We start from the raw sequence: 17,195 nt of genomic DNA, 5'->3' as shown, positions 1-17,195 counted from the left end.
TAGGTGCACCAAACACAGGGAGAACGCAACCCGTCAAAAGTCGTGTATTTTCTCGCGTACATTTTTCATTGGTTAGACGCTTTAGCGCCTGCTGCCGTCGGAAAGGGCAAATTCGGAAATTGTCTTCCCCCCTGCCACTAAAACGTTCAACTGAAAGGTTCGTCCAATGAAATTTGTACACAACACTGCGTTAGCGTGTTTAAAGGCTAGTTGCGTTCTCCTTGCGTTTGTTGCTCCTAGCTGGCAGCATCTAGAGGAATTTCTTGGTTTATGTTTAACTCTTTAATAATTTATAAACACCGTTAAAAATTATAATCTTTAAAAAAATATTATACAGTTATTTAAATATTAACCTACATTCGGTTTAATTAAATGTTTTTTAAAATTAATTTAAAAAAAATTGATAATTGTTGATTTTTCCTTTGTGACTAACGTTAAATTTTGGTCGTAGTGGCGGGAAAATATATAATCGTTAAATTCAGGTGATTGACGGAACCGCTAAAGCACGGTACGCGCGATTGAAGTTTTCCGTGTCCGCACAGAGCCCCCTGGTGTCTAAATATGCCCAAGGAGAAGTACACTACTACCAAGGACGATAATATGATATTCAATTCGAGTGCCAGTCCAAATCGGAGATTGGCGATAATGTCAGTGTTGAAAAAAAAACCGTTGAGTAAATGAGCGTTAAAACAATATTAAGTGTCATACTTATTGTATTATGTGACTTATGATATGGGTTATATTAGATTTTGAGACCTAAACGTGGTTTTTGCTAGTATTTATTGTCGTCAAACTAAACTAACAGTAGTCTTGCCAAAGACGTGAGTAGGCAGTGGCGGCGCTAGGGGGTAGGCCAGGTAGGCCACTGCGTACCTTAAAATTTTAGGGGCACCAAAATCACCCTATAAGAGGCCAAAAATTGATCTAGAAAGAGTCTCAAAATTGTCCCAAGAGATAAAATTATTTATAAATAACATTGAAACAATTGTCGATAATGTATTTAGAAATTTTTGAGGTATCTCTTAGTAAATAAAACCAGTTCTGTTATATTTGGACTCGTTTTACTGTTGTTAGAACTTTTTTGTTCGTCATGTACAGCACTACTTTATTTTATTGAAGCATTTCGTTGAGAAAAGGGGGTCCCGGGTCGGGGGCCCATTTATTTGGTTTGCCTACCCTCGCGAAAATTCCTGGCGCCACCACTGTGAGTAGGAAGTGCCGAATTTCCTGTTTGAAAACTAATTTTCACGTTTAAGCACACTATACTCTAAGGCTTGTTGACAATTTTATGTTCAATAGTTTATTAGTTATACCGAATTATAGTTAACCCCCAGAGGTAAAGAAGACAACTGGATTTACATATAAATAGCCTTGAGCCATAACATTATATCTCCTTAAATTAATCAACGAACAACGAAAAATCACCAAACATATTTCAAACATCTGATAAATATTTGATCTATCGTTAGAAAAGTAGCCTTTGGGTGCAAATGTTAAATCAAAGACTTAAGCTGAAAATGCCAAGTTCTTATTTCAGTCCTTAATTTATGGGTGTTAATTGAATTTTAATTAACTTTTCTCACGGTAAACTTCTGCCGGCGTGGTCATCGGATAGAATGTCCGTTAAGAACGAAACGTTCATTTCCGGATTTCTCCATTCTTCAATGACCGCAACTTGAGCTCGAAAACTCTGTAAAAGAGTATTTTTTGTTTACCCTTTTCTATCTTTCGAAAGTTAAAATTTAAACAAATAAACTAATGGACCCGAATCACGAGCAAAATCTTCTTTCTTCAAATTGCATCGGCCGCCAGCTCTCCTACCGAGAGAATCGAGAAACGTTTCTACCCAAATCAAAAATGTATATAAGACGTAAATTTTAGGGAACCAATGAGATATTTGGTTAATTTGATTTTTTGAGGGGCAAGAAGCTTACTCTTAGAGCATTACTCAACATAGTAATTATTCCTAAGTATAATTGGCAAAATTTAACAATAGCTCCCGTTTTTTTTATTTTAATTTTTGCGCCAAAGTATATAAAATAAAGTGCGGAACGCGATGCAATTTTTTGTTTTTGGCGGAAATTATTATTTAACTTTTTTTTAAATTAAAAACTAATCAAGGCTTACCACTAAAAAATGGTCCTTAAACCTAACCTAGCCTAACGCTCTCGTATTTCGAAAGAACCGCTAGACTTCCATACTTCCGTAGGCAGCAAATACTCACGCTACACGTAAACCTCACAATACTAAAATTTATTTTATTTTTAATAATATTTTAATTTCCGCCGTGTTATTTCACCACTATAATTTAAAAAAAAACTTAAACACATGCTAAATATATTGGGCGCGTTCTTTCTATTTGGGTGGAAATATTTACAATATCGGACACTGTGGCGCTACAAGCGGCGTTTTCGTTAAAGAACCTAGCGCGTGATCTAAATTCGGGTCCAGTAGTTTATTCGTTCAAAGTTAAAATAACCGACGCGGACGGCCATGTACCGTGATTAACTATTCGTCTCAAAAGTTTCCATTAAGCGTATACAGTCTTTTGGTCTTAGCACGTAATCCTTTTGTCTTTCAGCGTGGCCCTCAGCTAAGAACAATTAAGCTAATGCCTAACCCCACTCTGCGTTTCTTTTTAAAAGCATTTTGTTAATTAAGAGGCTATCAAACAATTTTTTTTTACTGTTAGCTCGTAATTGAATTCCTGGGCTACGCGCGATAAAATTGCCACGCGCTTCGCGAAAAAAACAACCGTACAAGAATAGACTAAAATTTCGTTAAGAATCGCGATTTAAATTAGTATCAGCCTCGCTAAGTTGACAATTCCGTGGAAAGTCTCGGATGGGGTAAAGTTGATTGAAAATTTCGTATAAGATAGAAAATTTATGCACTTACCATATCCGCTTCGCTTATTTTATCCAAGTCTAATATAATGAAATTTACAGTTATTTCGACCCTCGGGTACAGACCTTTTAATTTAATTGAATTTTCGTTAATTAATAGAGATGGAAATTGAGAACGTCCAGCAAACCCATATCTAGGCGTTTGCCAATCTCCTGAACGTTGCAGACGTTCGGGTAAACTCCTAGAAATAGGTTTGCTGAAACTCTCTAATATCGCTATCTCGGCGCAAAAATATGCTAAATCAAAAATGTTTAAATGTTTTGAGTGAATTGGACCTTCTGGAATTTTTCCATTTTAAGTAAACAGATAAATTATTAAGTTGTTTCTTATGAAAAAAGATTTATTTCTTAAGTAAAAACTGTTAACTGGAAGTAGTCATATTTTACTACTGAAACGTTTTTGAATTTTTTTGAAGATTTAATTAATTTATTTTAAAATTAAGAATTTATTTTAAAATTAAGAATTTCTTTCGAAACTAAGAATTTCTTTCGAAACTAAGAATTTCTTTCGAAACTAAGAATTTCTTTCGAAACTAAGAATTTCTTTCGAAACTAAGAATTTCTTTCGAAACTAAGAATTTCTTTCGAAACTAAGAATTTCTTTCGAAACTAAGAATTTATTTCGAAACTAAGAATTTATTTCGAAACTAAGAATTTCTTTCGAAACTAAGAATTTCTTTCGAAACTAAGAATTTCTTTCGAAACTAAGAATTTCTTTCGAAACTAAGAATTTCTTTCGAAACTAAGAATTTCTTTCATTATTTTTGATTTTTTTTAAACTTTTACGAATTTTTATGAAAATGTAACGAATTTCCAAAATGGAAAAATAAAATTAATTATCATAGCCGTTGACTGAATTGAATTTGACTGACCAATAGGAAAAATATACACATAAAGAATACCAAATTTCCGTATTATAGAGTTGCTAATCCTTCTACTAATTGGTTAATGGTAAATAAAGGCAGTAATAGTAATGAAAAAACGCATGATCGAGTGTCATACTTACGGCTATTATGTCTCTTATGGTTTACACTATAATATAACTAATATTAACTTAAGTCCCTAATTAATAATAAGATAATAATAATCAATAATAATAATCAGCTAGGCTAATACCCAAGGCACCACATTAGGCCTAAGTCATCAAGCGACTTTTAAAGCCATTAATTCAGGTGGCCGGGTTACAATGCGTAGGAGGGTGGTGGCAAGCCATTCAGGCCACTCGAGCCAACAGCTCCCTACACTAACTATTACCGTTAACCTCAACTAGTTTTTATGGAAGGGGAAAACGAAGAGCTCGGGAGAAAACCCCTTTAACCAGCGCGGAGAGAACTTGCAAACTCAACGCGGAACGAGTTGTTCCGAGTTTTCACCCAGTGCTACAAAGTTCAATTCAAAATATCAAAAACGCGAGTTAGCATACTTAAGCACGAAGGGATCGATAGGTACCAACCGGCGATGACTCCCTCCAGCTCCTCGGAACACTCGAAAGTGTAATTGCCATAACAACGCATGTTCGAACAAGAAGATTCTTCACGTTTGCTGCGAATATAAAATAATCCAATTTGGTTTCCAAAATGGCACCTTATTTTGCTTCTTCTATTTATTATCGGGGAGAGGTTTAAAGGTTTTTAATTAATGAAATTGAACGTGTTATATTACCAGCCGCTAGAATAGAGTTGAATAAAAAAGTAAACGCTACCAATTAAAAAATGAGACTTCATCGAAGCCCCTTATTTTGACTCCGAAAGCACCTCGAATGCTCGAGCGGCTAGCTCGTAATGTCCAGTTCGTTTCGCTATTTTCATTAAATAAAGAAGTGTAGAATTTTCTTGTTGTTGAGGAAAGTACCTTAGCGTGGTTACTAAGGAACATTCTACAACGCAACGAACGCGAAATGTATGAATTATGCAAGTGGCAATGGTCCCTTTCTATAAATTCGCTGCGACCGAGGGGCTAACCAGTAAGAATTTGCCTGTGCACCGATTGCGTAATCTTTAATGAGTACAGATGAGTGCACATGAATACGCCATGAGTACAGATGATTGCGATGAGTACAGATGATTGCGATGAGTACAGATGATTGCGATGAGTACAGAATGATCACGATGAGTACAGAATGATTGCGATGAGTACATAATGATTACGATGAGTACAGAATGATTACGATGAGTACAGAATGATTGCGATGAGTACATAATGATTACGATGAGTACAGAATGATTACGATGAGTACATAATGATTACGATGAGTACAGAATGATTACGATGAGTTCAGAATGATTACGATGAGTACAGAATGATTACGATGAGTACAGAATGATTACGATGAGTACAGAATGATTACGATGAGTACAGAATGATTACGATGAGTACAGAATGATTACGATGAGTACAGGATGATTGCGATGAGTACAGATGATTACGATGAGTACAGGATGATTGCGATGAGTACAGATGATTACGATGAGTACATAATGATTACGATGAGTACAGAATGATTACGATGAGTACAGAATGAGTACGATGAGTACAGAATGATTACGATGAGTACAGAATGATTACGATGAGTACAGAATGATTACGATGAGTACAGAATGATTACGATGAGTACAGAATGATTACGATGAGTACAGAATGATTACGATGAGTACAGGATGATTGCGATGAGTACAGATGATTACGATGAGTACAGGATGATTGCGATGAGTACAGATGATTACGATGAGTACATAATGATTACGATGAGTACAGAATGATTACGATGAGTACAGAATGATTACGATGAGTACAGAATGATTACGATGAGTACATAATGATTACGATGAGTACAGAATGATTGCGATGAGTACAGAATGATTGCGATGAGTACATAATGATTACGATGAGTACAGAATGATTACGATGAGTACAGAATGATTACGATGAGTACAGAATGATTACGATGAGTACAGAATGATTACGATGAGTACATAATGATTACGATGAGTACACAGGCAACCCAAAACTTTTAAAATTGTTACAGATGAGTAATTGAGTACGGGATAATTCCAATGAATACGCGTGATTACAGATGATTACGCGCTATTACAAATGATTACACGTGATTACAGATGAGTACGAGTGATTTCATAATGATTACGGGTGATAACAGATGAGTACGAAGATTACAAATGATAACGGGTGATAACAGATGAGTACGAAGATTACAAATGATAACGGGATTACGAATGAGTACAAAAGATTACAGAAGATTAAGTAATCATTACAATTAGGGTGCACACCGATTACGGGAAGTGGTTAGACCCTCGGCTGCGACTGCTCAGCTCATTCTTGAACAGTCAAGCCTATGGACAAATTCATTAGCTCTCTCTAGTTGGAAAGCTCGGGAAGCATTGTAGAAGTGGGGAGAAAACCGTAAACAAGAAGGCAACGTTATTTTATAGAAAGGGATTTTTATACTTTATCGGTTTAACCTTCCCATTTATTACGTATTGAAAGTTGGCCACTGAAATGGGGAACCTTAGCTTTCTTATTATGATTTAGGTTTCAAAATTACGGCCTCCACCAACGTTTTCATTGTTACGTGAGTGGGCAGACTTAGGTCCATTAATTAAATTACAAATGTTGTACAAGCTCAGCGTTGTTCTGAAGACAAAATTGTTTTACTAAGCTTTTATTTCTAATTTTTAGAGGTTTTTTTTTATACCAGATCGATCTCATTATTTATAGACGTGGTTTACATATACATTTTACCTTTTTTCACTTTAAAATTAGATTTAATATATTAAATTGTCTTTAAAGGGGAACGGCCAAGCTTTTTTAAATATGGCCTTATTTCCGTATCAAAAGATTAACAAGACGTTCAATATACTAACACGTACCTTTTTTTGTCTTGAAAAAATAGCTTTTGGCCCAAAAAGTTGAAACGAAAAATTATGCCAAGTATTTGGGTTTGAATTTTCGCCGCCATCTTAGGGGCTGCCGCCAGTGCCCCTAACCCCGTATGAGCGATTTGCGAACATTCCTAACTTTAAAAATTGCGCAATTTAGTCTTAGTTCTCTTTTAACTGGAACATTGAATTGGGAATAATACTGCTATAGTTACAATTACGATTTCGGTTGCCATGGTTACGTGGGACCTGTTCTGAGAAGACTGTACGAAATTCATCTTTATAATTAGGCGGTAGCGCCATCTATATTTTGTAAAGTTATATGGCTAAAAATAAATAATTATTAGCTAACTTGAGTTAAAAGGGATCGTGTTGACAGAATAAAATTATTTTTGAAAAAAATTTCAAAGGTTTGTTTGTTACGAGTAATCATACATTTAAATTTCGCATCAGATTCGCGAAAAAATTCAATTGCAATATAGTGGCCACCACTAGAGACAGATGCCGCCACGGTAGACAGATAAAGTTGATAAAGTCTCCTTATTGAACGAAATTGGTCCCGCGCCAGCCAGATTTAGTTGTACCTCTATTTATTCCCAACTCAATGAACTGGAACGCGCCGCGCATAGACAAAAGTATTTTGTCTATTTTGTCTATGGCGCCGCGCGTGCAAAACCAATTTTTCGCGTCTTCAGCAGCGCGCTTTTATCCTCCAAGCTTTTACGTTGTTTTTCTGTCTCACCGACTTCTCACCCGGTGTCGCGGGCTTTTCGATTTCCCGAAATTTCTATATTTTATTAAAAATTAACCACTCAATATTTTTTGATGCGGTTTTCGCCATAAATTTAGATATTAATGGGCTATAGGGCTATCTAACTGGTTAAAACTTGACCGTTCCCCTTGAAATTTATTTGAGGTTTAATGTTTATTTTATCGTAAGGGTGGCGCCACTTTCCCAGGTAGCCAAGTTATTGATTTGCCATAGTGTTCAATACTTAGTGTGGACGCCAGCGCCCCCTGGTCCGTTTTATTAAGCTTTATTTCGCTAACGTAACGCCATAATAAAAAAATAATGTAAACATGTTTATTGCTGTTACTTAATACAGGAATGTTACCATAATATTTTGATACACAATAGACAAGTGTATAATATGAAAAAATAGTACATGATTTGAGAAATATATGGAATTTTGTGCTGCGTATTAAGGAGACGTTGTGCACGCTAGAGGGCTTCATTATTTTTAATAAAACCCTATTGTTCTGAGTCCTACGCAAATGGCCGTGAGTCCAACTGCGAATTGTCCAATGAAAAAGAAGAATCCAATGGACCGTTTGTTCGGGTCTGAAAATAAAGAAAATCGCAAATAACCTTATATTAATTGGATCAATAAAATTAAATTAAAATTAATATCATACCGCCAGTGTAATATCCAAGGGCGTAGGCAACTCTTCCAACTAAATACAGAATGCCAGAGGCAGCTGCTATTCTCTGTAATCAATAATGAATTGTTTACACTGTAAACAATGCCAACATTCGCTGATGCAGTCATGGGAGGGGGGGGGGGGGGCTCTCAGTAATGCAAAGAATTACATTAATTTTATTTTTATTCTTTATCTTACATAAAATATTTTACGGGGTACACCACTGGTAATATGCAAATTGTACTTACTGGATACATCAATCCTGCGATCAGCATGTAAATCAGGAACATGGGCGTCATTTCCAAGCTATATATTCAATATTATAATGAAATTGTGTGAATTTTTAAATAATAACACGATTCTTACTAATTCTGATGGGCTCTCTGAATACAGTTGAACTGCATATTAGTATCACTGTACAACTGAGGGTACTGCAAAAATTTGTTTTAGATTAGAATAAAATGGAAAATTTTACATTTGTTTTGTTAAAATAATACTACCTTGACATTGTGCAGTTTCCTGGCTTTACCGACGTTAATTGACAACCACATGTTAACGAAAAAAGCACCTGTAGCAACCAAAATTACGTAGCCATATTCTTCGGCGAGCTCAATTTTAACCATTTTTACGCCAAAACCGTGTAGGCCTATGAAAACGTAGCGCGTCTATCAAGCCGACTCAAAATACTGATTGCTGCTGAGTGATGACTAGCGGTTTTTGAAGCCTTATATCTCCCACCTCAGCCTTGAAGGTCAAAATTAAAATTACACCTTAAAGATCCACTGGGAGGAGGGTTCTCCTTGATAACAATCAAAATGATTGTGCCATCGGGGCCCCCTTCGTACCCAAGGCATTCGAGGCGACGCTTTAGCCTTTAGGGCTCGCTTACTATTTCGAACCCCAGATGGCGATAGCATCTCCACAAAATCGATGTCTACGTATCTAAATCTTTCCGTAAGCAGGCCGAAACATTCTTTTTAAAAGTGTTTTTTTTTGTTACGAGGAAAATTTTTTGATTTTTTTTCTTCATGACTAATCAACCTGTACATCAAACGTTACAAAATTATCCGGAAGCACCCCTTATCTGGATCAGATTGTATAAAATAAATGATGCGCAAAATTATGTATTTTTAATAGATTTGCTATTGAGATTTTTTTTAAATCGGTGGTCTTTTGAACTGTAACGCTTGAACTAATTAAAATTACCTATGTATAATCTCAATTTATTTTTACGGAATTATTTTTTAAATAATAATTTTAGATAATGGAAGTTATTGACGCAGGATCGTATATATTTAGGTATATCTAGTTTGGTTACTTTAATCAAAGTTGAAGTATTCCAGCCTTCAAGGAAATCGCCAAGAAGTAATGTTTCCGAGAGCCAGGACCTGCAACTTAAGGTTTATATAGTGCTTGTTGAAATAATGGAAACTTTTCACATGTACGGTATGCAACAAGTGTTTCCTTTTAACCTTGCAGCTCTTTTTAATAAATAAGGCTTAGTTTAAAGGTGAAAAGTTTCCATTATTTCAACAAGCTCCAAATAAACAGTTACGTGCAGGTCCTGGCTCTCGGATATATTACTTCTTGGCGATTTCCTTGAAGAAGTTTTATTGAAGCGCCTATTAGTAGCAGAAGCAGTGGCGTATCCAGGGTTTTGTTTCGGGGGGGGGGGGGGGGCACACCATTAAAAAAAGTAAAAAAATAAAAATATTTGTACGTACGACCATACGTGCCCCCCCCCCTGGCTACGCCACTGAGCAGAAGTATACTCTCATTGCAAACTGTCTTGCTCTATATGGATACTTATTTCGTAAGCGGTATTTAAAGCAACTGTCGGCTCTATCATTGCCACCTGTATTATGAAAAGGACCCTGTTATTAGAGATGGCCATGAATCCATCCGATTCTTCGAAAAAAACTAAAAAAGTGACTTTAGTGGAGAGCGTTGTGCCATCTATTAATGGCAAAGGAAGTTAAATTCAAAATAGCCAAATGATAACGTCGTCAGAAGCTAGTAAACCAGTAATTGTAAAATTAAAAACATAAGTTAAATTACCCTAATAAAAAAATAAGCCAAAGTGAACCTGAAATCTGCAAAACCTGAGTATCTAGAAAATCACTTTTATTTCCAAAAATATACCATTACATTTTTATTAGCTTGGGCTTTACGCGGAAAGTTCAAGCAATATAGTTTGCCATTATAAAAATAAGAGTAATTACTATAATAAACCCAGTACAATATTAGTTTTACGTGACAATATTTGATATGAAAATAATAAATATTACGTTGAAAGTTCGATAAGGAAGTTATTGTCATTTCTGTACGATGGACATTCGCGTGGGGGAGGGAGGGGGGAGAGTTTTCGTATTATTCGCGAAATTAAAATAGAGCGGTCGAACTTTTGACCATCGCGATATCGTATAAATTTTTATACTTGGAAATGTTGTAGTTGTAACAACTTATCAGTAAGGCCCCTATTTTAATTTTAATAATTAAACATTTTATCTCTAACTTATCGTAGTAAATAGATATGACGTTTTTATTGGCGCCCAGCGTTGTAGTTTGTTTCAATAAATCTCCCGTTTCCTTTGGATGTAATTGGAAGTGTTTTAGGAGTAAATAACAGTGGTAATATTAACGAGAGCTACTAACGTTTAGTAAGCCTTGACTATAGAAGTCCTCGTAAGTTATTTTTACGAAACTGAGGGACGAAGGTTATTACGGAATGACTAGAGACGTTGGCCGTATTTGTACATCTATTTCATCCAAGATACTTTACCTCATTAATGTCGATAGCGCGAGTCTATTTTTTAACTTCCTCTTCCTTGGCTTTCGCGTCACTCTTCGATTCCTTGACCTCGTCGTTGCGTTTCATGGGGGGTCTCGGCATTGGTGGTCTGGGATGATAGGCTCCCGGATGTCCCGGATGTCCCGGGGGTGGTGGTGGCGGTGGGGGAGGCGGCATTGGGAATGGACCTCTGGGTGGTCCGGGGGGTCCGAACGGGAAAGGTCCCATTGGGAAGGGTCTGGGTGGTGGGTAAGGTGGTCTAGGTCCCATGGGTCCGTGAGGGGGGAATGGTCCCGGGAAGGGGGGCCTGTGGAAAGGATGCGGGTGCATTCCCGAGAAGGGGTGATGAGGGGGAGGCAGCATGAGACCCGGGTTGGGTCTGATAATGTCTATGGCGGAGTACTTGGCTAGAACTTTCTTGGTCTCGTCTAATAGCGCCGCGGCGTTTTGTGGCGATGCATCCTCGATAGTAGTGAACTCGTACTCGTGCAGCAGTTCCTTGTTCTTCTTACCCTGGAGAAATACCATATTGGTTAATCCCGTCATTTCATTGTATAAAAATGGGTTTCCGTGGCTAACCTTAAGGGGGATAAGGTGAATTTTGGGTTTACTGCTAACTTTGTGCTGATCCTGGAAGAGTTTCACTATATCGTCGTCGGACGTTCCCTTGTTGTGGTCTTCTATGAAAGGTCGCGGCATGACGTGGATCTCTTTGGGTTTGCCTCCGTTCTTCTCCTCTTCCATGGCTTTGGCGATGGCTTCCTTCAGGATGTCGAGTTGGGCTCCCTCCAGTCCTAATTCCTCGGGATTCGAAGGTAGCGGTAGTCTGTCTTTTCCGCCCGAGTTGGACCCTAGACGGGTGGCGATATCGCGGAAAGTGTCTGAATCGTCGTGATGATCCTTGAAGCCGTGCTGATCCTTGAAACCATGATGATCCTTGAAGCCGTGATGATCCTTGAAGCCATGATGATCCTTGAAGCTGTGATGTTTCATCAGGGCGTGGCCGATGTCGTCACTGCTCATCTTGACCCCGCCGCCACGAACTCGTTCGCTCTCGTCGAAAAAGTCCTTGAATCTGTCCTTAGTGGGATTGGATTTGAAATTCCCGACTACTTTCCCGGATCCCGACGACGAGTGCTCCAAATGATCCATAAAGCTGTCCTGGGAAAATCCGTGGTGATCTTTGACCGCGTCCGGCGTTCGATCGTAGGACGACTGGTCCATATGGAGATTTTTTACGATGCGGGCCGCTTCTTTGAATGTCGCTTCTCTGAAGGCCGCTTCTTTCAGGACGGCGTTTTTGATCTCCTCGTACTTGTCGTCCATCCCGTATTCGGGCAGTTTTTCTTGATTGCTCAGGAAGGAATCTGAGCCGGAATGGTCGTTGTCGTCGACGTGAATCATCTTCATGATGTTGGACTGCGGAGTTTTTCGTTTCGAACTTTTAAGCTCGATCAACTGAATGACCGGATTGATTGGTTTCTTGTCCTCTTTCTCCTCCACGACTTCGACGATGGTCGGGGCTGGGTGGTGCGGGTTGTTGCCACGCGTCTCCTTTACTTCCACTACTTTGATGACGGAGGGACTCTGATTTTGCTCGTTTTGTTTCCTGGAGTGGTGCAGTTGCAAAACAATGGGAACGACGGAGTTGACCACCGAATGAACTTGCGGTTTTTCCCTTCTGGTTTCGCCTTCGTAAAACATGGAGTTCTTCGGGAAGGATTCCGCGGCTCTGTGATCATCTTCCCCCACCGAAAAGTAAGGTCTTTCACCCACAGCCAATTTATTGTTAATGGATCGACTGTCCGAGTCAGTTTGAAGAGATATTTTAAAAGTGGGTAAAGTGAACTCTTTGTTGCCGACTTGCAACGAGCTGTACGGCCCCTGGGTAACTTTTGCCTTCTCTTTTTGAGAAGGGTGCATCGAGGGACGGTAGTGATCTTCCTCTTCGACGTGGCCGCTGTCCGAGGTGTAGAAATCGTCGGACATGTGCATAGTTCCGGGTCGGGTAGAGTAGGTAGAATACTTCTTTTCGTATTTGGGTACGGAAACTGGCTTAGGACCGGAATTACGCGGGGATTGGGTATATCCTCGATTGCTTGAGCTGGGTTTATGCGACACAGTCTGGTAGAAGGTTTTTCCCGTGTCGTCTTGATGGTAAACGTTGGAAGAAGCCGAACTTGAAACCACAGGCGTCGAATAAGACGACGAGGGGGTTTTGTTCGTCTTGAAGGTATTCGAATAGGGATAAACCGCGTTATTCAGCGTGGTACCAACTTCGTCCTTAGCCTGAGAGAAGGTCAACGCGTTCTTGGCCGCTTCGACGTCGGCCAAGACGGACGGTACTTGACTGGCGATTTGTTGCACCAAGGGAAGCAGTTGGTTCATGACGTTGGCTTGCATTAACAAATTGCGCACCATGTAGTTGACTAATCCGGTGTGAGTGGTGGGTACGGGGCTACCATCCGTGGTCTGATAAGCCGGGGGAGTTCCTTCGTAGGCAGACTGTGTCGTGGTGCTCTCGTAGTTGGAAGAAGACGATTGCAGGGGGACTGGCCTGGGACGGTAATTTTTGGGCTTGTACAACGGCGTGGTTTGGTACGATTTGGTTTGATACGAGCTGGAAGTGGCCGGTTGCGACGAGTACATGGACGAATATCCGCCGTGTTTGTAATCGGATCTCTTCTTCGTTTCCGTCGAAGTGGAATGTTTCCGTTTGGGCTTTATTTTGGGTAATTTATCCGGACTGGCGTGAACCATAATCGTCACGGGACTCGTATTGAGCTTAGACGACTGCTCCGATTGGTAAGCCGTTTTGCCGACGTAAGACATTTTACGTTCAGCGTTCACTTTCTGGAGAGAAATATTTCCCGGGACATACACGGACAGTGGATCCTGAATAATCGTTCTTCGCACTGAAGGCTGTGTTCAAATAGTTTAATTAGTTTAGCCTAGTTCTATTTATTTTTAAACTTAAGAAACGTACGTGATATATTTGGGTGGTGCTCGCTAATCCGGAGCGGTCCATCTTCCTATCTTGGCTTCTAGTGGGAGGCGGCGTGGTCGGTGGCGACGTGGTAATGTCGATCGTCGAGAAGGTGGTGGTGACGACGTCGTCATTCTCACTGTCAGTCGATGAGTTGGTCGTCGTTGTCGTCGTGGTTTTGGGCACGTACGCGGGGCTGGGGAAACGAGACGTTGAAGTCGAGGCGCTGACGCTGACTGTTGTCTTGGGAAAGTAGGACACGCTACTTCCGCTGCCATTCGTTTGGGGCAAGAACAAGGAACGGCTGGGTTTGGCGGAGCCGCTGGCCGTGGTCTTGGTCGAAGCGGTGGCGTTGGATGCCTCGCAAGTCTCGGTGGCGACGTGGACCAGGAGGACCATCATGGCAGTCGCGACGACGAAGCGCATCTAAGAGACATTAGGGAAAACGAAAGCCATTTTATACAATGAAATACTCCCCCTCATTGGTCGCTAGACCTGGAATTGGGGCTTTAGTGGCGCTGCTACTTAACTATAGAGGTTACCCACTTTCTCACTCTTATAAGATGATAATAGGGAAAACGTTTATTGATTGCGCGCGATTGTTTTCCGACCAGAAAGATAGAGAGGGAGAAAAAATAAGAGGAACTGGTGATATTAAGGCTCTATTAAGCGGCGTTCGGGTTTTGTTTTACGCTAGAATTATTTCCTCCTGAAAGGGGAACCCAAAATATTACCCCGTTACTTGATTTTTTTTTGCGGTTCATCAAAAGATCTGCCGTTACGGTTTGGGGGAGAAGTCAAATAGAGTTTAGCGAGCGCCTCTATTTCTGGCGTTTTGATCAGTCTTTTTCATATATTGCTTAGGCGTCCGGAAAATGATTACTCTGTTTTTATTAGCGCGATGCATTGATGCTTTTCGTGTTGGAATGTCTCGCCACAAACTGGGACGGAAATGGGGTCTCGCTTCTAATTCTTATTGGAACGGCGTTATCTTTTCAAATCAATGTGGTCCCTCGATGAAAGTTATATTGAAAATTTGCCATATCTCACTGTTAAATTAATTTGGATATCGAGTCCTCTCACTGGAATTGGATTTTGGCGTGTTTTTAGAACCCACCTTCGAAATTTTAAATTGATATAACTTCACCCAGTGCAAGGGCAAACCGAATTTGTAATACCGTTAATTCATATTTTGATCAATTTTACTTAAAACGGTAAACCTAAAAAGAAATCTTATTTTTAGAACTATTCTGAAGGTTACAATCTTTCCGGTGAAATTTGAGATATTTAGACAGGGATGTCCTTTTAGGGGGAAATTATGCAACTCATCCCCAATAATTATGGTCAGCTGTAAAAAATTAAGTTTGTTATGGCATTTATTATGAACCCAATTTTCAAAAACATGTCAAGTCCCCCCTTTAAATCCCTAACGATCGGCATTACCTATATTTAGCCTAATTTCAAGAAAATAAATGTGAAAATTATTATAAATAACGTAAAATTTTATTATTAGGAACCGGGGGATATTTAACTGCCAGCGACAACTTTTGAAATTAAAATTAGAGATATAAAATTATTATTTATTAATTAATTCCGCTAATCATGTGCTTTACGTTTATTATTGAAAATAAATATTAATTTTTATTAAATTATGTTTGAAATTGATGAAACGAACACAGCACCCCACACAAGGAGAACGCAGCTAGTCTTTAAACACGCTAATGCAGTGTTGTGTACAAATTTCATTGGACGAGCCTTTACGATGAACTTATTACGGGCGGGGGGAAGACAATTTCCGAATTTTCCCCTTCCGACGGCAGCAGGCGCTAAAGCATCTAACCAATGAAAAATACGCAAGAAAACGCACGACTTTTGACGGGTTGCGTTCTCCTTGTGTGGGGGTGCTGTGTTTGTTGCTCCTAGCTCTATAGTAATTTGAATTATCGCCTTAAATATGTATACAAATTTACAAAAGAAAAAATAATGGCCTAAAAACCAGATTTCGTAATTAAAGTTGCTTTGCCTCTCCAATTCCTAAAAACAGTCTTACGCCCCTGGGCTCCAAGTTTTTGAAATCACCTTTTAATTAATTTATTAATAAACAATAGTTTACTTTCCTGGTCCCTTCAAACGTAATGTAGGTTTTCATAGTCTTTCCAAATTAAAAATCCAGCTGTAGATTTTGAATCTCGGAAAATATAATCACAAACGACATGTATAATTAATCGCGCCCTAACCTTTTCTGTTTTTATTACACTAATTTTTTAGATTTATCAATATTTTTTGTTGTTCTTGTTGTCTCAATTAATTAATTAATTTTAATAAAAATTTTTGTTCAACATCCACTCGACATAACCTCCTATTGTCCTATTGTAAAGTAAAACCCCAATTGACAACCAAATAAACTTGAAACATCACATCCTATTGTGTAAGATATTTTTTGTAGTAACGTTTTGGTTCGGCAGACTTCTGCAGACACCCAACTTACCAAATCAAGTTCAACCTACCCCCCTCTTAATTTGCAATTTAGATCGCAACTTCGTTCTAATGTTTACTTGCCGTAGTCAATGTACCCACTAATGGAAACGGTAATAGCCCCTGTCAATGTTGTCGAACTCAATAAGAGTGTTCGTGATTGATTTTAAACTATAACATAGTGCTCCGTAATTCTATTGTGCGAAAATACTAGTTCCAAAGAATCCTAATTTCCATACGGATATGTTCTTGAATCTGGAACAAAGCGAGATTAACTCGTTGAGGGGTTTGTTTTAAAACGTCTTTTTGACGACCTTGATCAACACTCATTGTACGTATCCCCTTTAAACATCTCGTATACGTTAAAATATGCGGATCGTGAAACGATAATTTGCATTGACACGAAATCGCGCTCTTGGACAGAACGGCGACAGGAAACCGCTCGAAGCGCGCCATTGAGGAATCGTGACGGATGGCAGCGGGCAGACCTAATTAAGCGGCGATTAATAGGCCAATCGACGGAGACAACCTAAAAGGCGATGGAGCGAAATGTCTTTTCTAAAAAGAGCATTAGCGGGTCAATACTGAACCATTCGATCATATAGTCCCGCTTCTTCCGTCCCCAAATCCACCTGTTAACCGATTTACGGTTGTTAGGTAACCTTTCCTCGAATATCTAGCTTGTCACTACACCTGAATCTACAGCGAACTTGCTTCCGTCC

General features: G+C 39.1%; 1 protein-coding gene across 1 annotated transcript; it reads right to left on the bottom strand.

The window, feature by feature from the left end:
* Positions 1 to 7,869: 7,869 nt before the first annotated feature.
* Positions 7,870 to 9,094, bottom strand: LOC149932985 (glutathione S-transferase 3, mitochondrial-like). The gene is made up of 5 exons (XM_090155786.1): positions 8,722 to 9,094; positions 8,588 to 8,652; positions 8,470 to 8,527; positions 8,216 to 8,288; positions 7,870 to 8,141 (listed from the first exon to the last, which is right to left on the bottom strand). Exons 1-5 carry the CDS (start codon positions 8,842 to 8,844, stop codon positions 8,041 to 8,043), a joined length of 420 nt encoding a protein of 139 aa, XP_090011912.1. The 5' UTR covers positions 8,845 to 9,094; the 3' UTR covers positions 7,870 to 8,040.
* Positions 9,095 to 17,195: the final 8,101 nt, after the last annotated feature.

This window comes from Leiobunum rupestre, chromosome 8 (assembly GCF_980474605.1).
Source record: "Leiobunum rupestre chromosome 8, qqLeiRupe1.1.hap1, whole genome shotgun sequence".
Classification (NCBI taxonomy): Eukaryota; Metazoa; Arthropoda; class Arachnida; order Opiliones; family Sclerosomatidae; genus Leiobunum; species Leiobunum rupestre.
The sequence above is the reverse complement of the archived record's forward strand: the minus strand, read 5'-3'. Positions and strand labels throughout refer to the sequence as shown.